Here is a 23,027-nt window from a genome sequence, read left to right on the forward strand (position 1 = left end):
CCACCCCCTCTCCTTGTTTGGTGTCTGGTTCTCCTCCGCGGTGCGTTAAACACGTCATTGTTCTCCAGCCTTGCCTTTTCATTAGAAATGTGACTTCTTGAAGCTGCTGCAGCACAGCCATTGTTGTATCGAGGATGCAGCTTGGGGTTACAGGTCAGGTTGGAGGTCGGGCTAATACATCAGCCTTTTCACAAAAGAAAAGCCGCTCTGCCGTCCACACAGAAATGCGGAAATGAGAAATTCACTCTCTGTTCACTGTTTTAGAAAGTAACCTCTCGGGGTCGCCTGAGGTGTGGGCGCATGTGGACGAAATTGTCCCGTCTTCTCGTCCAGGACCTGATGCCTGGCCAGGGTACGTGTGCGAGTCTCTCACCTCTCAGTGCAGTCCGGTGTGTTGTTCTCACAGTGTATGCCGCTGAAGCCTGCCGGGCAGGTGCAGGTGTAGCTGTTGACGCAGTCGGTGCAGTTGGCGCCGTTCTTGCAGGGGTTGCTCTCGCACTCGTTGATGTCCTCCTCGCACTTGCTGCCGCGGAAGCCGGGCAGGCACGTGCAAACAAAGCTGCTGACCGCGTCCTTGCAAAAGCCTCCATTGCTACATGGGTCTGGAAAAGTAAATAAATGGCATTACGACGCGTTCGAAAAGCAACAACAAGAGCACAAGGCGGTTTCCGCGACTCACTAGGTTTGCAGTCATCGATGTCGCTCTCGCAGCTTCGGCCGCTGAAGCCCGACTTGCAGCTGCAGCTGTAGCCGCCCAAGGTGTTCTGGCAGCTGCCGCCATTGCGACACGGAGTCTTCACACACTCATCAATGTCCACAGCGCAGGTCTGGCCTACAGTAGGAGAAGATGCCGTTACCACCAAATTCTGGACCTTCTAATAACAACAATAACAGGAATAGATATTATCAGAAGGGCCGACCAATAAAATTAAAAGTATCTGAATGTCATGACATTAGCATGGACATCAACTATGTAAAAATGTACTGTAAAACAAAAGTCTATTTTAAAATACCATACTTTGTTAGCATAATCTATCATTAGGATAATCGACAAACATTTTGACCTGCTGTCCTCTGAAACCCTGCAGGTTATAAACCAGCCATATATATATATAACACTTGCGCCATAACTATTTTTTATCATTGTTTTCTGGCTCATTATCATATATATAAATGTTGGGGCTCATCAATAATAATTATTGCTATAATGTTGATAACAGTTATAATATTTCTGAAATTGTGTCACAGCTGCCTGCTCTCCATAGCTGAATTTCATATGTGCATTTGGATATAGTGACAATGATCTGATGAATTGAGGTTTGCGGCTTGTGCTTGCACTGACCTTGCCAGCCTTTAGGGCACACGCAAGAGAAGTTCTCGTAGTCCTCCGACTCGCGGCACTCTCCACCGTTCTTGCAGGGCTTGGGGCCACAAGGGGCCAGCAGCGTCTCACAGTTGACACCTGAGGAAGGCCAGCGCACAGTCAGGACCTTCTGTTGCAAAAAAGGTGACCATTCAACAGACCTAAATAGCGCCTGACGGATGTTTGGATGCCTGAGCGAACACGTGACAGCTGGATTTACATGTCCCGCCTTCCTGACCTCTCCAATAGCAAGCCGCTAACCCGCCAGAGAAAGGCCACCCGCTATATTTCGACACCTGCGCTCCTTTGGTGACAAAGATGCCTTGTGCGGTCCCGTCCCATTCGGAGAAAGTCAACCGGGCGAACGGGAGAAAGAACGCATCTTCCCAGACGTTTTCCCTATCTGTTTCCACAGCCTCCAGCCCGGACAGGAAGCAAGGCAGAACTTCCTGCCATTGTGCGGTCATTTGCTGTTCTGTGAGACAGGAAGTCAGGAAACAGGAAATGTGTCAGGGCTACTGTTCCCACCCGTCACCCACGAGGACCTTTGTTTTTCTAGCTGGGCCCTCCGAGCGGGTTTTTCCAAAAAAGACGACTTGCAGAGTAAATATTAGAAAGAAAAAAAAAAAAACGACGAGAGTCGCACATCCCTATCTATTTACTCAAATAATCGAGCGAGGGGAAGGCATGTGTGGCCAAGCGGAAAAGGTTTCCCCCGAACTGTTATCTGAGCCCCTAGCAGAGCTCGGCGGTGGGGATAAAGCCAACGAGCGTCGATTCCTCCGCGTGGAAAATCAGGAGCGCGGTGTCCGGAGCGAGCTCTCCTCGGAGCCCGTTCGTACCGGTGTAGGGGAGCATGCAGTTGCACTTGTAGCCGGCGGCGTCGTCGATGCAGGTGCCTTGGTTCAGGCACGGGTTGGAGGCGCACTCGTTGATGTTAATCTGGCAGTTGGGGCCTGCAAGGCAGAGTTCACAGTTTAGCAGGCGCGGCGCGCAAAAGCGCTCGGCCGCGGGGGCGAAGGCCGCGCACTGACCGCTGAAGCCGGGCCGGCACGAGCAGACGTAGCCGCTGGTCATGTCTTTGCAGGTGCCGCTGTTCATGCAGGGGTTGGAGTCGCACTCGTTGTTGTTGATGTCGCAGTTGACGCCGCTCCAGCCAGAGTCGCAAATGCAGCTGTAGCTGCACGGGACGTTAGCATTGTACATTTTAGCCTTAGCACTCATTAGCAAGAATATTCACACATATAAACAAAGAAGATTTCACCAAAAAATTTAGTCTTATAAGCCTGTTGGCTTTGACAAACTTTTTACCTTGAAAAAAAGAACATGATTACAAATCCATACATTAGAAATTAAGAATGATTTCGTTTTTATGTTTATCATGAACAAATGCTCAATTTTCAAGAATAAGACGTATTGGACTAAAACACTCACTTTATACAGACAGTTATAAAGTGATAAAAGGGAAGTGATTGTCACTTGTGATACACAGCAGCACAGCACACGGTGCACACAGTGAAATTTTGTCCTCTGCATTTAACCCATCACCCTGAGTGAGCAGTGGGCAGCCATGACAGGCGCCCGGGGAGCAGTGTGTGGGGACGGTGCTTTTGCTCAGTGGCGGATCGGGATTCGAACCGGCAACCTTCTGATTACGGGGCCACTTCCTTAACCGCTAGGCCACCACTGCCCCATGTATGTATGTATGCAGGGCTATGTAGGATATATTTATATATGTTTTTTTTCTTACCCGTTGATTTGGTCTTCACAATGGCCGTGTATGCAGGGGTTGCTGAGGCACTCGTTGATCTGAGACTGGCACGTCGGGTCATGGTAGCCTTCTTGGCAAATGCAAGTGAAGCCATTGATCCCATCCTTGCAGGTGGCACCGTTGTGGCAGGGGTTGCTGAGGCACTCGTTGATGTTGATGTTACACATCGTTCCTGAACACGGGCATTAAGAACATGTTGTTTTGTTGGCCTTTCATGCTGGTTTGTGAAGATTATTGCGCTTACTAGAACCGGTAGAACACTATCCTCAAACCTCATGGTTGGATCTTTTGTGACGCTTTCGTGTAGATTGAATTTTATGCCCCTCTGAGGCACTATTCACTGGAGAAGCACTGAGATGCGACCGAATTGTCTTTTTAAGATCTGGCCGGCCTGCCCTTTTTAAGAGATCGACTTTCAAAATCTTTCACAAAACTTTGCTCCCTTTGTAAGTCCCAGATGCCCTGAGTGCCTTTCAGAGGACGGGGGAATGAGAGGCGGCTTCTGTGTGTGTGCAGGCCCGGGGACCGGGGGGAAAGGGAGGAACTCGGTCTCACAGTGCGCGAGTTTTGTGTGTGTTCTCGTAAACCGACACCGGCTCTGAGGGAGAGGGAGCGCTCGCTGGCCAGCTGTCTCCCCACACCCTCCTTTGTTCCCGGCTCCTCCCCTGGGTAACCCTTTCTTACCTGTGCGAGCCTGTCCCACCTGTGTAACCCTTACTTAGCTGCCAATCCCTCACTTGTCGCTTCTTTCCGTGCAGCCTTTTGTTACCTATATATCCCTTTCTCATCTTTGATCCCTTGTTTCCTGAACATCTCTATACCCCCCTTACCCAACCCAGGCTCTATTTATAAGTAGGGCTTAAATCTAATGGTGCCTACAGTGAGAAATACAGTAACATCCACACACTGTTGGCCCTTTTATACCAAGTGTATGCCAGAGGTTTGAAATATAAAAAAAAATAAAGTAAAATTCAGTTTAATGGATGTGAAATCTTATGAATAGCAAACCCTTCCAGCGCCTTTCTAAACATGCCAAGCGAATTTCTATGCACTGAACACAATAGCATGAGCCTCTGTGGGTAAATACGGCTGAGGTTGGTCTGGAGACCTCTGGCCTGCATGAAAATCTGAACTCACCTGTGTATCCCGGCTCGCATGTACATTCGTAACCGTTGATCTTGTCGATGCACGTCCCGTAATCGCAGGGGTTGCTCTTGCAGTCGTCCAGATCCAATTCACAATTCACTCCTAGAAACGACGCCCGTTAATCAAGTCCTGTCTTTAATTTAGCCATGTTCTCTGTCTCCCAAGCATACGTCACGTATGAGGTTTTTTTTTTATTCCCCTTTAGGCTCTCACCTGAGGTGCCTTTCGGGCAGATGCAGCGGTAGGCGTTGACACCATCCTGGCAGGTGCCTCCATTCTGGCAAGGCTGGCTCAGGCACTCATTAACGTTGGTCTCACACAGTCGGCCGGAGTAGCCGGGCTTACAGACGCAGCTGAAGGAAGCCAGGCCATCCTTACAGGTCCCGTAGTGGCAAGGGTTCGACAGGCATTCGTTGATATCGATCTCGCAGTGTTGCCCAGTGTAGCCTGTTCGAGTGAGAAGCAGTGAGTTGGACATTAAGTATGTTGTCTAGACGACAAGTTAAAGGTGTGAACGCGTCCTCTGTGTCAACATTTACATTTACAGCATTTATCAGACGCCCTTATCCAGAACAATTTATAATCAGTAGTTACAGGGACAGTCCCCCCCTGGAGCAACTTAGGGTTTCGTGTCTTGCTCAGGGACACGATGGTAGTAAGTGGGGTTGGAACCTGGTTCATAGGCGAGTGTGTTACCCACTAGGCTACTACCACCCAACCCATCCAACCCTCCACACATCAGTGAAGAGACTCCATTCTGAAGAATTTAATACAAATTATCAGAAGAAACCAAATAATGTTTCATGAACTATTTCAGGACTGGGGCAGTGGTGGCCTAGCGGTAAAGTAATCAGAAGTTTGAGGTGCCACTGAGCGAAGCACCGTCCCCACACACTGCTCCTCGAGTACAAGTCATGGCCGCCCACTGCTCACTAAGGGTGATGGGTTAAATGCAGAGGACACATTTCACTGTGTGCACGGTGTGCTGTGCTGCTGTGTATCACAATGACAATCACTTCACTTTGTTGGAAAACCATGCCCATTGTCTAACTTGTGGTGGCTGAGTGAAACCGTGTCTGTGGAATGCTGTCATCACAGTAAAAGTTCTCTGCTGTGAAGATCCTCCAATATGAAATATTTAGCTTTGTGTAGTGTTCTTCATGACATTTATCTATAGAATGATCTACCTTCTGTGCATTCACACGTGTACTTGTTGGGCCCATCTGTACACTTGGCTCCATTCTTGCAAGGTGTACTGGCGCATTCGTCCACATCGATCTGACACAGGTTCCCGGTGAAGCCTGAAGGTGAAATATCACAGAAGCGCAGCTCGTGGTTAAAAACATATCTCTTTCCTGCTCCGCTCCCGCCCTCCATTAGAGCCTTTCATTCCTCATTCCTGCACAGTCGCCTGCACAACATCCTAATTACGAGACAAGCATAAGAACCGAGTCGGGGAGGGGTGGTCCTTTGCCTGAATTCATTAACACCTCGCCCTCGTCTTTCTCCCCTTTCAGACCCCCTTTTCAGCAGAGACGAGGCCTTCTGACCAGGGCCGTCAGACAAAAGCTCAACTGTCTCCCGAGCGCTGCACTCAAGCTGCGCCGGTTGCTTCTTTTGTTCCTCGGAAAGGGGAAAAAAAAAAACTTTTTCAATCATAATGTGCATTCTCCCAGCCTGCCTCCATCCCAGTCGCCGACCGCCTTGCCCTAGAAAGAGCCCGCGTGCCCCCTGACCCTTGCTATTCAAGGCCATTGTCATTCAGGGCTGCCTAATAGGCCCTCTTTCTCCCCTAGTTATTCTAATCTCCTCCAACAATATCTGCTGTTTACCAGAAACCCATGCTCGGGGACGTCCAGAAAAAAAAAAAAAATTCCTTCATCCTCCCCTCCCGAGTTGTGTTCATCTGGTTTATTTGGAGATGCACCACTTATTCCCACCCGACTACTAATGGAACTCGCATTCGGGCTTTTCCCATTGGAAGCCGCTTTGTGCGTCCGTCTGTGTCCGGGCCCACGGGGACTTCCTCTGCCAGTTGCCATGGAGATCCCATCGTGTGCAACTGAAAGGTGTCCCAGGCCGAAGTACCCACCGCGGGGACTCATTTACATCTGAAGGGGTAAACGGGGGCCGGGCCGTAAAAAAAAAAACCCCGCATTGGTACTCTTGTGTTTTGCGTCCCCCCGGCAGGCCGTGGCTTTTCAGGCCCCCGAAAGCCAGCGCATTCTTCTGCGTCGCGACCCCAAAAACTCCTCCCAGAGGACAGGCCGTCTTTCTCACCGATGCACCTTTGATCCGTCTTTAAAGCGAGGGCCGCGCCATTATCCGCCTAAAATCGCTTCCCCTTCAGTGCAGCCAGGGAAAGCGCGAGAGCAAACGTAAAAAAAAAAAAAAAAAAAAAAACGCCGATCCCTCATTATCCCTCCTGTAATTTATGAATACAGCATTAAGAATTGGCCAGTGCGCCCATCGCCTCTCATTAAGGCGTCTCCGTGTGGAGGGAACGGTGTTTATCGCTCCCACCGAAACCAACTTTCCGAAGCCTCCGTATGGATTTTGCCGCCATTCTGACCGGGCCGCGCTAAGCCCGCCTCGAGGCGGGAGGGGGGGGGGGGGGGGGGATTAGCGCTCGCCTCTGGCCCGTCCGGGAAGGGGGATCGACCACCTTGCGCTCACCTGTGGGGCACTGGCACTCAAAGCTGTTGATCTTGTCGATGCACTTCCCATTGTTCAGGCAGGGCGCGACGGCGCACTCGTCCGTATCGATCTGGCAGTAGGTGCCTTCGTAGCCTGCCAATTAACATGGAAATCCTTTTTAGCATCGCTAGCGAAATATGTCCGCATTTATTTATTTATTTTTAAATTCCGGAATGGCACAGGTCACCTGGCATGCAGATGCACTTGAAGCCTCCGATTTGGTCCAGGCAGGTGGCGTCGTTCTGACACGGGTTGGACATGCACTCGTTGATGTCCAGCTCGCAGCGGGCGCCCACGTACCCCTGAGGGCACTTGCACTGGAACGAGCCGTTGGTGTTGATGCACTTCCCAGCGTGTTCGCATGGGTTGGCGCCTGCGGGGGAACGGCCGTCGTCATTATGAAAAAATGATAATGACGTCGGCTCTGCGGAGCTTCTCGACGCACATGACACCTCACCTAGCGAGCACTCGTCGATGTCCTGATCGCATGCAGGGCCCACGTATCCGAGAGGGCAGGTACAAATGGCTTTGCCGCTGACGGGGTTGGTGTCACAGTTGGACCCTTTCTGGCAGGGATTGCTGATGCAGGCATCGTTAAGGTGGCAAAGCAAACCTACATGGGTCAAAAAAAAAAAGAATCAAGCCGCCATTACGCGTTGCTGGCCGCAAACGGGGAAGAAAAGAGAAGACGTGACACCTCCTCTGACCTGTGTGGCCGTGGGGGCACTCGCAGAAGAAGGACGCCACGCGGTCGTGGCATGTGGCGCCGTGGAAGCAGGCGGCGTCCGCGCAGTCGTCGATGTTCTCGCTGCAGGAGTCTCCGGTCCAGCCGTTGACGCAGACACAGTGGTACCCGCCCTGGGTGTTGAGGCAGGTGCCGCCATTCTGGCAGGAGTTGGGCATCAGGTCGCACTCATTTACGTCCTCTGTGCAAAACTGGCCTGTGGGGAGAAACCAAAAAAATGACTGTTTTTAACTTATTCAGATCCCACTAATGACGAGCCAATCACAACACAGCAGAATGGGGCAGTGGTGGCCTAGCGGTTAAGGAAGCGGCCCCGTAATCAGAAGGTTGCTGGTTCGAATCCCGATCTGCCAAGGTACCACTGAGGTGCCACTGAGCAAAGCACCGTCCCCACACACTGCTCCCCGGGCGCCTGTCATGGCTGCCCACTGCTCACTCAGGGTGATGGGTTAAATGCAGAGGACAAATTTCACTGTGTGCACTGTGTGCTGTGCTGTACACACGTGTATCACGTGTGACAATCACTTCACTTTCAGAATATGAACGTGCATATTTAAATCTCTACTAATAAAACAACTGTTTTATTTATTTAGAAAGCTGAGGTTGACATCTAGTGGTGGCCTAGCGAGTACGGAAGCGGATTTGCAGCCGATTTGATCCCGGACCATCACCACCGCTCGCCATGGGCGACGGGTTAAATGCAGGGGACGAAAACGTTCACTCTTTCCACCGCCTTTTTCTTTTTTCCGCGTAACCTGTAAGCCTCAACTGACCAGTTGGACAGCAGTTTCAACACATGGGCACCTTCGCGTGGTAATTGCGTGGTACAGCATGTATTTTGTATGGGGTTTTTCCGTCTTTGTCTTTGCAGAATGTTACTGGCGTTTGCCGATTATCCTGCAAGTGTGGGGTGTTTGGGTACCTGTCCATTCAGGCTTGCACTGGCAGTTGTAGGTGTTCACCCCGTCCACGCACGTTCCGCCGTTCTGGCACCGGTGGTCTGGACAGTCATCGATGTTGTGGTCACAGTTTTGGCCTTTGAACCCTGGTTGGGAGAAAAACATCGGAAATGTTGCCAATATTTGACATTATTCAGCCACTCACAGTAGTTACTCACAACATTTGCGGCAAAAGGATGCAGTGGATCAGTCAATGTGCTGTGTTAAAGACAAGGGCTGTCTAAGTATGTTCTGCTGTAATACACTATATCGTGTATTACACAGCGTTCATTACATTATTGGCCTACATGTGTGCTGAGTCAAATCCATAACTTATTTTTAAGCGGACATGTTTCGTTACAGAATTAACAGCAGTGATTCAGTGTCTGTGCTCAGTCTTTATGGGTAACCGTGGATTTATGCCAGACCACCCAGGAGGCCAATCTAGAACAGCTTGACAGAGGGAACGTGGGACTCAGGCCTGATTCCGCTGTGAGCCTTCGGGTCTTTTTTCGGATCAGGATGTTGCCTGTGCAACTCCAGCTTTCCATTCATGTGGGATTCATGTGGGGTACAGTCATTATAATTACACTACCGTTTAAATGTTTAGGGTCATTTCGAATTTTAGAAAACGCCACGAAATTCACAATAGAAATAATGAATGTAGTCAAACCCGTGTTTGCTAAGATAATCGCAAAAAGGGGTGAAAAATGTCCGGCCTTTTAAAGTGAGCACACAATCATTCTATTCTGCATTTATGAAGATTATACCAACATTTACAGCTCAATGAGTCGTGAGTCATTTACAACATGAACAATGTCTGCACAGAATTTCTGATCTATCAAAACAAGGATTTTTCCGAACATCCCCATACTTTTGAATGCTACTGTGGGTCATACCAGTGGAAGGTTGATATTAGAGGGGAAAACATTGTCTTTTGGATCTAATGTGAAATCTGATGAGCCGTCAGCCGACCTCCGAAGCACACAATACCCCTGCGGCCTCCATGTTGTTGTTTTTCGGCGTTGCTCGCGCTTGCATGCGGGCTCCTCTCACGGCCCTATTGTTCCTGTTAATGTGCACATGCGGGATCGCAGAGATGAATTATGTGTCTGAGCGGCTGACTTGCCATTGTTGAAGCACCGCAAGGGGACAAACACCAGATGGATCCAAGGACGGAGTGGACAAATGGTCCCATTCACAACCCAGGACCACAAGGCAAAGCTCGAAAGGCAAAAATGCAGCGATGACGGAAAAAAAAAAAAAAACCCTCAACGTTTTATTATGCTGAGAGCTCTCGACGCAAGAAAGGCAGTTTCTTTTCTAACACCATGAACCTCCGTAAGAACCTGTGCGGTCAACTGTCTTGCTCTTCTCAGAAGGCTGCCACCGTTGGCTTAATCTGTCACAACATGGAGAGCAGAGCCAACTGACAGCAAAGCCACAGTTTCCTTCCACTCGATGTACGAAACGCTGCGAAGATCAGCGACGGCTACGAACGACCTCAGCCAGCGCTGAGCGATTAGAGGCGCTGGTCTCAGGTCTGACCGGCTCTTCGTCGTGTATGGGGACATGGCGATGGAATGGGGAGAGAGAGAGCGAGACGGGCACACATCCACCTAGAGGATGTTGCTCTTCGGCCATTTCCTCGCGATTAACGCTAATGTCTTCCTGCACCTTCCTGCTCACACACACACACACACACAGAGACGTAAACAGCGATGCATGCGAACTGAGAAACCCGCCGCCAGCCAGTTCTCAAGCACGTTGCAAAACACGCTTCACTCGTCTCTTAAGCACTCAAGATAAGTCCCGTCAGGGGGGACATGTCATTTCACAAGTCACCTCTGTTAACGAGGAAACAAACCAGTCAATCCAAGAGGAACGGTAACACGAACCAGGTTACCGATGTCCTGAATGTCCCCGTTTGGCACTTCAAAGACATCTTCAAAATATTATAATGTGGAGGTTGGCGGGATAATATAATAACATATAACAATGTGCGAGCAGAGGTCAGTCTTTTGTCACTACCCAGCATGCACTGCACAGCAGCAAACTTGACTTTCAGAGTTGTTACCCACCGTCATGGTGAGTGTTAGTCCAGCCCATTTCACCACGGCTCCACCGGCTCCGCCTGTTAGTTTACCTCTGGCTATCGCAATTAAACGTCTTGTAATTCCCTCAACGTCCTCAATGTTTATTACATAGGGAGTTTGCACTTTTATGAGACTAATAACCAGAAGGGGCAGTGGTGGCCTAGTGGTTAAGGAAGCGGCCCCGTAATCAGAAGGTTGCCGGTTCGAATCCCGAGCCACAAAGTTGCCACTGAGGTGCCACTGAGCAAAGCTCCGTCCCCACACACTGCTCCCCGGGCGCTTGTCATGGCTGCCCACTGCTCACTCAGGGTGATGGGTTAAATGCAGAGGACAAATTTCACTGTGTGCACCGTGTGCTGTGTATCACGTGTGACAATCACTTCACTTCACTTCACTTAAGGAAGCGGCCCCGTAATCAGAAGGTTGCCGGTTCGAATCACGATCCACCAAGGTGCCACTGAGGTGCCACTGAGCAAAGCACCGTCCCCACGCACTGCTCCCCGGGCGCCTGTCATGGCTGCCCACTGCTCACTCAGGGTGATGGGTTAAATGCAGAGGACAAATTTCACTGTGTGCACTGTGTGCTGTGCTGCTGTGTATCACATGTGACAATCACTTCACTTTCACTTCAGATAATCAATTCGATTTAATTACCGTTATCACTATGGTAACACCCACCTGGCAGACAAGAGCATTCGTAGACGGTGTCTCCTTTCTGAACGCAGGTGCCACCGTTGACACAGGGTGAGGGGTTGCAGGGCATGTAGAGGGTCTCGCAGTGCTTGCCCGTGTACTCCTGCGGGCACTTGCAGTGGTAGGCGCCCACCTCGTTCACACAGGCGCCGCCGTTCTTGCAGGGCGACGGGCTCTGGGCGCACTCGTTCACGTCGCGCTTGCAGGCGGGCCCGTAGAAGGCGGGCGTGCAGGTGCAGATGTAGTGCGACTCGAAGGGCGTGCACTGGCCGCCGTTGGCACAGGGGTTTGAGGCGCAGGGGTCGGCCTGCTCGCACGTTCGGCCTAGAAGGGCAGGGGGCGGAATGAACGGTGAGAGTTCGATGGAATGAAAAATGTTCATTTTACTGGTTAGGCTTACCTAACCACCCCGGGGGGCAGGAGCAGCGGTAGTCTCTGGCGCTGACCGGCACGCAGCTTCCCCCGTTGTGGCACGGAGACGACAGGCACCCGCTCTCCATGCGGGTCAGGCACAGCTTGTCGGTGTAGCCCGGGCGGCAGGCGCAGTAGCTCTCGAACCTGTTGCCGCGGTCGCTCACGTGGCACACGCCGCCGTTTCGGCAGGGGCTGACATAGCAGGGGTTGTTGTGCTGACAGCGCGTGCCCAGGTACGCCTCAGTACACCTGGGAAAAAGGGCGGAACGTGCACAGAGCGGTGAGCGGCGCGAAAAAATACCACCGGAGGTGGCCTGCTAAACTTTGTTTAGCATCTGAGCGGAACAAAAGCTTTGTGCTATTTGGCACATTCCCCAGTGTGAACCGGTGGAGTTGGAAAATGCGGCAAAAATTCTGGCAAAAATTTTAATTTGCTATAAATTATTCCTAGTGACTAGAACTTTTGTGCTGATTTTTGATAAAGGTTCTGAGTAGTGTATTTGTCCGCATACCAATTCTCATTTTTTATGTAATCCAAAAAACAAAGCCCAAAACATTATTCGTGTTCCCCTTTCTATCAGTCAAAATGGATTTGTCCAAATTTTGTTTTGAAGGAAAACACGCTTGACTGTGCAGTGCACAGATAAAAGCTGTCTTGTCTGTGAGAAATGGATTGCAGATTAAGCGGCTCGCTGCAATGTGATTTCCCCCAACAAGAAAATCGGTTCCAGATACGATGCGGATTAAATTGATTGAAGTTACATTCAATGATAATCGTTGGAGTTGAAGTTTATTGTCATTTGTAGAAAGTACGGCGTACAGAGCACAATGAAATTCTTACTTGAAAACCCCTCCCACGCATACAGAACACAAGGCATGATACACAGAAGACACAGAAGACAAACTGGTGCAGCAGCAATAAAATAATAGTCACTATAATAATCATGCAATCGCATACATAGTGTCCAGGAGAACCTTTTCACACGCACCCTCTTGGTTTTGGTTGCGAGATGATTTACCGAATTTAACACCAAAAGATAATCAATTGCTCGATAGTATGAAAGAGTTTTGGTCTGTACGGCAAAAGTACCCAGCCCTACGAGTGACATAGAATCTTTAATTCTTCATTTTAATACTAGCATGTTCTATTCTTGATGAGTTACGCCTTAACGGGGCTCTTAGTTTTGTAACCATAACCCTAACCTCTAACCCCAACCTCTAACCCTAACCCTAACCCTAACCCTAACCCTAACTCAAAATCTATGGAAACCGAATGAGAATTGCTGGTGTGTTCTCCTTGTAAGTCACTTTGGATAAAAGCGTCTGTAAAGTAAAGTAAAGTAAAATAATTCTTCATTTCGCGCTAAAATATCACAGATTCGGCCCCAAACTTTTACACATCTGCACATCATGCACTCATCGTTCTCTGCGTCACTTTAAATAAACAAGTGATGAGACTATTAGAAAGCAGCAGAATAAAAGGAAGGATTTATTTTTACAGGGCAGTGCAGGGATTCTGCGCGGCATCCGCTCGGGCTGTGTATTCACAATCTTGCATGAAAAGTGGCCACCCATCAACAGTTCTTAAAGAGAAAAAGAAAGGAGTGCGCAGGAGAGCGGGAGAGAGAGAGAGAGAGAGAGAGAGAGAGACGGGGCCTTTCTGTGGCTTTCATTCTTCCGAAAGGACAAGGCAGCGTCTATTTCCAGGGTCTTTGAACTCAGGGCTAACATTATCAGGACTTGAAAGTAGGCTTCCCCACCTCAATGCCTGCTATTCTTCTACAGTACAAGCCCTTCTCCATCCTCTATCACGAGCCGACGGATAAATGCCGGCCCTGCAAACGTTGTTAAAGAGTGAAACGCGGCACCCGCGGTGAGGTCGTCCCGGGTCGAGTCTTCACGTGAAAGAGTGGAAACGTTTCTCCTACTTTCAGCAATGCGGAGCGCGGAGCGAAGGCCCCGCTATCTCGGAGGCCAAGGCCGACCTGAACATCCTCCACAGACGTGTCCGCCGGACCTCGGCGTCCCGGGCCCCTCCGGGCCCCTCCGGGCCCCTCCGGGGGCTTGAGAATGGTATTTTTGCTCTGTCTCTGTGGGGATTAAAATGGCCAATATCTCCGCGCAGGAAAAGAAAACAGCGGAGGGGGAGGTGTGGGAATGGCGGCCCTTGCCACAATGCTACCTTTCCTCTCATTGTCCCACAGCCATTCTATCACTTAGCTGGAGGCCCCGATTAATGGCCAGCTACACCCAGCGCTGGAGCACTGGACCCTGCAGACAGCGCAGGCCGACCCGGAGAGGACATAAACAACGCTGTCTCTGAGACGTCCTGGGACTGGTCCGTGTCGGACTTCGGGCAGGACGCGGACATTCCCATACACAGCAAGACGGGGGGAAGAGACATTGGCAGACATAGCAGCACAGTGGGGTGATGTGGTCGGGGGGACGTGCTCGGAAAAAAGGGACACAGGGAGCAGGTGCGCATGTTAATGAGGGGCCAGCAGCTGCTATCCATAATGCGCCCCCTCTTCTGCACCCGGACACCCACCACTCACACACACACACACACACCCAGACACACAAACACACCTCCAGGGAGAAAGGGGGTGGAATGGGGTGGCGGCAGCTGAACGGCGTCCCCTGCCCCAGTGCGCCATGAGTAGGCCCATTGTTCCCTGCCGCCATTCAGCCCTGACCACGGGCCAAGCGGCTGCGGGCTGAGACGGTGCATTCAGCTGTTAAACCTCCCTCTCCCCAGTTCCCGACCCGTTCGCCTGTGTCTCCGTCCCCGCGCTCATCCCGTCCACGGCTTCCTTTACTGATAACTCCAGTACCACTGTACCAACACACGTTCTGAATTCGCAATCTGAATTGCCACGCTCAGGCAGAGGGACACGCGGTTATTACAAAATGATATTACTTTTCTTCGGGTTATGGCTTTACAAATTTAATGGATTATTGTTTTTTTATTTAAAAAATGGAGCAAAACTCTTTCTTTCAACTAATTGATACTGGTTACATTGTAAGCACTACAGATTGGTTTTGGTTTCTTTGGTTATTGGTCTCATGGGAACAAAGTACATGTGTACATTTATGATCTGCTCCTATATATACAGTACAGGCCAAAAGTTTGGACACACCTTCTCATTCAATGTGTTTTCTTTATTTTCATGACCATTTACGTTGGTAGATTCTCACTGAAGGCATCAAAACTATGAATGAACACATGTGGAGTTATGTACTTAACAAAAAAAGGTGAAATAACTGAAAACGTGTTTTATATTCTAGTTTCTTTGCACTGGTTACTGCTTTGCACACTCTTGGCATTCTCTCGATGAGCTTCAAGAGGTCGTCACCTGAAATGCTTCTCCAACAGTCTTGAAGGAGTTCCCAGAGGTGTTTAGCACTTGTTGGTCCAGCTCACTCCAAACCATCTGGATTGGGTTCAGGTCCGGTGACTGTGGAGACCAGGTCTCCACTTTTTGTTAAGTACATAACTCCACATGTGTTCATTCATAGTTCTGATGCCTTCAGTGAGAATCTACCAACGTAAATGGTCATGAAAATAAAGAAAAAATATTGAATGAGAAGGTGTGTCCAGACTTTTGGCCTGTACTGTATATAGGTATAGGTGTGTGTGTGTGTGTGTGTGTGTGTAAAGGTTTATATATACACTTTTTTTCTAGGCACCTGAATGTTAAAAATATGTAATTTCAGTTACTTCAAAGGCTCACACTTTATTAACAGTCCCCATGAGGAGCCCCTAAATGACACTACAGAGTTCGTCTGAAAAGGAAATTAGGGTCCCTTTCAGGCCCTCAGCTGTTGGCCCTTAGGCCAGTGGGGTTCCTGGTCTAGCAGGAATGCTGGCTTTTACCCCGACCGGCGTCCACCTTCCACAAAAGCACTTTTTTTTTTTTTTCGTGTGTGTCTGTGTACGTCTGTGTGCCGGGGGGGTCATAGCACTGGCAAAACACACTTAACAGGGCCTTGCGAGAACTCACACTCGCCTTCAGGCTGAGACTCCCCTGTCAGGGCAAACAGTGGCACCTTGCGAGGGCCATCGAAGCCAAACACAGCTGAGGGCCAGAATGGGCCCTTGTGGCTTCCCGTGGTCCTCCAGGACGCAGGTGGGTGTGTTGCACAGAGTCAACAGCATCTCGTGCTGCTTAAAGAACCATGCCAAGTTGTGTCAGGGTGGCATCTAACCTGCTCCTGCTCCTAATTCTACTATGACAGGAGCAATAATAACTAAGCAATCAAAATGTGGGTAGTGGTAGTAAGGCGGTGGTAGCCTAGTGGGTAACACACCTCGCCTATGAACCAGAAGACCCAGGTTCAAACCCCACTTACTACCATTGTGTCCCTGAGCAAGACACTTAACCATGAGTTGCTCCAGGGGGGGGGACTGTCCCTGTAACTACAGATTGTAAGTCGCTCTGGATAAGGGCTCCTGATAAGTGCAGTAAATGTAATTACGTTTGATGATGAACAGATCATTTACATGAACGATTGTCTTCTTTTTTTTTTTTGTTAGCTAGTTGGAAAACACACCCTTGTAGTGCATTCAGACCATCTGCCACCTAGTCTGCGGCAAGCTACAGCCTGGGGGCATATGCTTTACCCCCAACACAAAGTACCTGAGTCCCACTGGGCTAAAACAATACTTTATTTCGGCAGCGTCCCATCAGATGTTTTTGAAATCTAAAAAAAAAAAAAATCGTGCCCACTGAGACTATTCAAGGAGTTAAGGGGAATGGTTCTGTCTGGGCTTGTGAATACATTTAGCTGTGTGTCAGACGTGGGGCTGTGAAAGTTGACGCCACATTCGCAGATAATTCAGCCCGGTGGATGAGCAGGGGGGAAATGATCCACCCCGGCCCTGCTCCATGTCTTTTTTGCTTTGTTGAGCCACAATAACTTTACTCTCGACTGAGGTGAAAAAAACAGAAACAATTATCACAGACACGTTCAATAAAAATTTTGACCTCCACTGATCGTTTCTTTCAGCAAAGTCTGTCCAGAAGTTAGAATTAGACAGGACCACCAAAATATATATATTTCATGAAAATGAAATAAATTCATAGATGTATTAAGAATAATAATTTAATTTGAAATTATTACAACCCATGAGTGTAAGACATAATATTTAATATCTGTAATAAAAATGTTATATCTGTCCCGATGTTCTAAAATCTATGCTTCATACGCATAAATTAAAAAAAAAACCTGGGTGAATGTTCCTAATGAGTTCTCAGTAAGATGTGCTCAACTCATCTGGAGATGCAGCTTGTTTAGCACCCAGTTCTGCGGCGGTTCTCGAGCCACCAGCAGCCACTGACACCCGGCCAGAGCTGTAAGTATCGTGCCCCCGGACCGCAGCAGATGTTTTCTTGACACTTGGCCAGATGAGAAAAGGCGGGGACGCGCCCAACCCCCCACTCAGCTCCAACCTGCCATCTGCCACCGGGAGGTCACCCCGTAAAAAGGCCTCTTTCACAGAAAAGTTAAAGTCTAACTTTGCACAGCCGGAATGTGGGGACCGGCCGGTCGAGGTGTCACCGTGTCGCCCGGGACAAATGGGAGGGAAGCTTTATTACAGCCCTGTCTGTCTCCCCATGGTTACATTTACAACGGCGACATTTCGGTGGTTTAAAAGAATCAACGCATGGAGCTTTGCCATAAACTCATATTACTTTATCGTGGGACCACGATGTTCTTGTTTAAGGACCGGCAGAGCCTCTCACTCCAGCCTTCATTTCCTGTTGCGGACGAGGCAACTCCGAAGCCTCAGAAGCTCCCGTCTGATCTCGCTGCTGTGTTTGTCCATCTAGACGTAGCCACGTCTATTAGTGTCCATTAGAACTCTGTTTATTTGACCAGAATTAGCAGACGCCCTGCAGGAAAACCCCAGACCCTCTAAAGGGCTCCCTCGCACCACTGCCATGGTGGGAACAGACGCGGATGTTTCTCAGGGTATTCACCCAACAAATCGACCCCCAGCTTGTCCACCTCTGGGGAGTTATTATATTAGAAGCATCATAAAAAAAGAAATATAAAAAAAAAAAAACAGAACACGATGACACAGCCATCCTTTGTTGTCAGTGGTCAACGGTGGCCAAACTGTTTGAGGAAGAGTCAAGGAGAGGTTGGCACTCAAACGTCTCATGAATACAAAGAAGCTACCTGTTTAAGGAGCTGGAGAACCTTTTGGCAAAGTTCTCTTAACCTTCTCTGAGGTCCACTAGACAGGAACAACTACGGAAAACAGACCAGTTTTGGAGATCAGGACTTTCACTGATCGGACGTTCTTACCACACGTCAGCATTACCACAAAAACACGGCAGAAAATCTCGCCGCTAGATTTTAGATGTATTGTAATCACAAAGCAGAGAGAGTGAAATCCTTCTAGAACCCCCCCCCCGTCCTTCTAAGCTTCTGCCGAACAGTCTGGGCAGGTGGAGGCCGGGAGGAGGCATCTGTTCTACCGGCGGATAAAGCACACCTGGCTCTGCGGGCCACACCTGTGCCGACGTGCTTGTGTATACAATACACTTCTTAATCTACACCTGCCACTCTTACCGGCCCATTACGGGTGGAAAACGGGCAGATGTTCGGCCAAACGTCCCTTATTTCTGAAGCCACTAATATCGCATTAACACCTTCTCTCTGGTCGTAAATATGCAATGTGTATACTCTCGGCTTCTAGAAAAATGCATTTATGGAAAATTAGGTCAACTACAACCAGAAGTGACAGGGACAGTCCTCCTGGAGACACTCAGGGTTAAGGGTCTTGCTCAGGGACACAATGGTAGCAAGTGGGGTTTGAACCTGTGACTTTGTGGTCTTCTGGTTCAAATTATTGGTATCGTAATTGTTATTAGTGCCTTAAGTCATCATTTAGGTGCATTGTTGCATCTAAAAAGCAAGTAAGGAAATACATGGCCCTTAAAAACCTTCCAGAATTGTACAATTTCAGATTAAGGGACCTTAGGCGGGCCAGACATCGGACTCCTTCATTTAAAGACGTTCATCATCTTCTCAGTCACAAGGTGCTATTGCCAAGTGAGTCACTCACTGGTGCCCTTTTAAAAGGCTTAGGCTTTCTGCCACAATATGATCTGAAGGAACACCTTCTCTCCCCTCCCTAACTTTTTTTTTTTTCGTTCCTTTTTTTCCGCGAGACTCATTTCCTGTCTGTGAATGAAGAGGGACGCCAAGCGCATCTGCCTACTCCCCGCGCTCAACAATGGCAGCATTGAGACACCACCCTCCGGCAGACAAGGGTTGGCTTTCACGCGGGGGACGTACAGTGGTCCGGGCGGATGGACTCTGCTTATAATCAAACAGGGCCAGGAGTTAATCCACACACGTCCCTGGCGGGGATTAAGTCGGGCCCGTCCCATCCAAACACTGGAACTCAGGGGCTTTGCAACTTTCCCCGATCCACTTTTCACACACTGCTTCTGTCCCACGATAAAAAAAAGAAAATAAATAATAATCCAAAAATATCCAAAGGTTGTTAAATTGGCTGCATAACATGATACAGATAATGTTGAAGTAATCTGATGCTGGTTTGAGGAGGACAGGTTCCCCCACTGAGCCCTGGGTCCTTCTTGTGTCACCTCGGGCTTGGTCCCCGGTGGGTTTTAGGGGCAAATTTCTGATAAAGGTGCTTTGTGACTATGGCTATTGTTTAAAGACCTATACCAGCACAACAGGTTAGAAAAATAAAAAATTTACACATACAGTCTTTATCTTCACATACAGTCCGGGGTGGCTGAAGAAGTCTCAGCAGCCTTTATCTCCCTGAATCGTTAGATAAGGAGGCCATCGCCAGTCTCACGTCCCCGGACGTGCTACCACATTTCTCAGAAATTACGACCTGCAGTCGTTCACAGGAACTTTTCTCTAAAACGGGTTTTCGGTTTCTGAAAAACTTCCACGCGTGAACGTTTTCTGATGTTTTAACTCCCCTCCACACCTGTAAGAGGCGCTGCAACTCCCCGCTCCCAGTTCTGACCATCAGGAGGAAAGTATACGTCAGTAAAGTTCACCCTGATTACGCTGTGCAGTCTAAAGCGCGCCGGGTGAGGCTCTTTCATGAAGCAGCGGTGACGCCACCTCAGCGATAACGGTCTAATGGCGGCCTGTAATCTCCCCTCTTACAGTTACACTGATGAGAGACCCACGCCGCCGCGATGCCTGAGGAAACCGCCACGTTCCCGAGTCCTGCTAATGGCCGAGGAAGTAAAACCGGAACCTAAAGCGATCATTAGAAGACTAATGAAGCTTAAAAAGAAGCAAGGACAACAACAAATAAAAGGTGAATGCAATACAATATATGTAACCACGACAACATATATTACAAATCAGAATCTTTCAAACTGGACTTGACCAGAATGGTCGTTTTAATAAGAACGATTCAAGTTGAATGGAGTGTGATGCATGTATTCTGTTGCATTCTGAAGGGGCAGTGGTGGCCTAGCGGTTAAGGAAGCGGCCCTGTAATCAGAAGGTTGCCGGTTCGAATCCCGACCCGCCAAGGTGCCACTGAGGTGCCACTGAGCAAAGCACCGTCCCCACACACTGCTCCCCGGGCGCCTGTCATGGCTGCCCACTGCTCACCAAGGGTGATGGTTAAATGCAGAGGACACATTTCACTGTGTGCACCGTGTGCTGTGCTGCAGTGTATCACAATGACAATCACTTCACTTTATCACTTTATCAGGTGCCACGAGGTCCCCAAGGAACTGTCACTAAGGGTGATGGTTAAAAGCAGAGGACACATTTCGTTGTGTCACCGTGTGCTGTGCTGCAGTGTTTCACAATGAGATTGGCTGCAATGCTTAATTACACCTTAATCAGCAATCCCTGGAAATTAAATATTGGCTAAAACCCTAATTAAAAACCATCATACTGTCAAAAGTGCAATAATTAATTTTCTTCCTATCATCCATTCGTCAACATAACCATGCACTGCACGGTGGTGTACGGCAATTCCACAAAACGCTCTGGTTTGGTGTAGAGGGGCCTTATGGTCCCGCCCTGTGCGGTTGTGGAGGATGAAGACGTTCTGTCCACTCTCATCGTCTCCGTCCACGCGCCTCCGTCCCTTGCTGCCGCGTTCATATTCCAGACAGGAACGCTACATGATCGGCCAGGAACCGCGCCCTTCACACGTTGCTTCCAATTATAAAAAACATCCAGTTTAATTACACTCTGCCGCCATCTGTCCTTCTAATGTAAATTGAGGGGAGTGAATGGCCATTGAAATCAGAACAAAACCCCGAGTAGGGGTAGGGGGCGAGGGGGTGGGGTTGTCGGCATTCTGGGAAGCCTCATACAGATTAGTCACACAGAATTAATCTGGACCGCCAAACAATGGCCGCCGAGCTGCTGGCAAAGCCCAGCTGTCGCGCCGTGAAAGAGAAGAGAAACAAGATTTAGGGCTTTCGGGCATATCTGAGACTTCTGCCAGGGAAGTGGCCTGTGTTCACCAACAGCAGGCCGGAGGATGGACAGGGGACGACCCCCACCCGCCACCCTGCCCCCAAATCAATGGCCCTACATCTCATTCACGGCCTGTGGCGGCACTTTCCCAACGCAACCTTACCTGCAAACCGCTCGGCTGTCGGTCCGCTCACAGGTCCCCCCATTCAGGCACGAGCCGGTGGGTTCGAAGCATCCCTGGCCTGCAATCAGACCAACAGTGGCATTACGTGGAGCCGGGTTCTAGGGTTCTACTACCAGCTGCAGCTGCACAACATTTAACCAGAAATGAGTTCAAAAGGATCCATGTAGAGCATAATCAACTTTTTTTTTTAATTCTTGAATGCTAAAATACCGCACAGAAAAACAAAAACGCTGAAATGCAAAGAGAATTTGTGTATTAAATACTATTAACACCAAAGTTTAGAGAGAGACCAGCATTTATCTCGGAAGGTTTAAAGTCGGGTGGCAACTTCGCACCATGCAAAGTAACGAGAAATGCATAAAAAAAAACCCCCCACCTAAAGAATAACGTATAAAGTTAAATAGCGAAATGGTTGAATGGTGGTGAGAAGCGCGCGCAACAAGTGTTCGCGGGCGCGCGCATCTCCAAAGAGCCGAAAAGCGCACGAAAAAACACGCGGATTCGATCCTTGCGTGGTGCGATCTTACCTGTCGTTGCAGTTATCAGCGAAAGCAGCGAGGTTATTGTCACGAGAAACCGATGCATTCCTCCTTTCCTTTTCTTTTTTCTTTTCTTTTTTTTTTTTTTTTAATACAATCGTTTAAATCCACGTTGGTTTATCATAGATCCGGTGTCGCTCTTCTTCTCTCCCCGGAAAGTTGGACGAAAAAAAAAAAAACCCACGAATATATCCGTGTGCGACGAACGCGTTCAAATCTCCATCCTCCACTCCGCATCAGCAGCCCCGCGTTCCGCGCCGCAACTCCGTCCGACTGTTCACTCACTCGCCACAACTTTTCTTGTGTGTGTGAAGCGGCAGTGGGAAAAACACGCCCACGGTTTCTTTAAAAAAAAAAAAAAAAAAAAAAAAAAACGCCTCTCTGGCCACGAGGAGTGGAGGGAGGGTGGACTCCAGAGGACAGATGAGTTTATTTACGGGAGAGTAACATTGATCCAGTGCACGTGCAGACAATACTATAATATTCATATATATTATATATATATATACAGTACAGGCCTAAAGGTGAAATGACTGAAAACATGTTTTATGTTCTAGTTTCTTTGCTCTGATTACTGCTTTGTACACTCTTTGCATTCTCTCCATGAGCTTCAAGAGGTCCCAGAGGTGTTTAGCACTTGTTGGTCCAGCTCACCCCAAACCATCTGGATTGGGTTCAGGTCCGGTGACTGTGGAGGCCAGGTCTCCACTTTTTGTTAAGTACATAACTCCACATGTGTTCATTCATAGTTTTGATGCCTTCAGTGAGAATCTACCAACGTAAATGGTCATGAAAATAAAGAAAACATGTTGAATGAGAAGGTGTGTCCACACTTTTGGCCTGTAATGTATATATACCACGAATATTACGTGTCACATGCATATTTTATAAGAAGTGACAATAGTAACCAATTTTATCAATTAAAAAAGGCAGGAGTGACAATAGTAACCAATTTTATTAATTATTTCATTTGTGCAAAAAATTATGG

At 48.9% G+C, this 23,027-nt stretch overlaps 1 protein-coding gene across 1 annotated transcript in view; it reads right to left on the minus strand.

The window, feature by feature from the left end:
- The window catches only part of notch1b (notch receptor 1b), a 34,995-nt gene extending 12,653 nt beyond the window's left edge, over window positions 1-22,342 (minus strand). Inside the window, 18 exon segments of the mRNA XM_028995670.1 lie at window positions 374-602; window positions 680-832; window positions 1,343-1,462; window positions 2,206-2,319; window positions 2,398-2,543; window positions 3,114-3,306; window positions 4,272-4,382; window positions 4,494-4,727; window positions 5,468-5,581; window positions 6,957-7,070; window positions 7,165-7,350; window positions 7,435-7,590; window positions 7,685-7,918; window positions 8,645-8,767; window positions 11,435-11,773; window positions 11,850-12,112; window positions 21,480-21,558; window positions 22,028-22,342. Coding sequence (XP_028851503.1) covers window positions 374-602; window positions 680-832; window positions 1,343-1,462; window positions 2,206-2,319; window positions 2,398-2,543; window positions 3,114-3,306; window positions 4,272-4,382; window positions 4,494-4,727; window positions 5,468-5,581; window positions 6,957-7,070; window positions 7,165-7,350; window positions 7,435-7,590; window positions 7,685-7,918; window positions 8,645-8,767; window positions 11,435-11,773; window positions 11,850-12,112; window positions 21,480-21,558; window positions 22,028-22,085 — 2,966 coding nt within the window. The 5' untranslated portion in view covers window positions 22,086-22,342.
- Window positions 22,343-23,027: the final 685 nt, after the last annotated feature.

The sequence above is a fragment of the Denticeps clupeoides genome, chromosome 11 (genome assembly GCF_900700375.1).
Source record: "Denticeps clupeoides chromosome 11, fDenClu1.1, whole genome shotgun sequence".
Classification (NCBI taxonomy): Eukaryota; Metazoa; Chordata; class Actinopteri; order Clupeiformes; family Denticipitidae; genus Denticeps; species Denticeps clupeoides.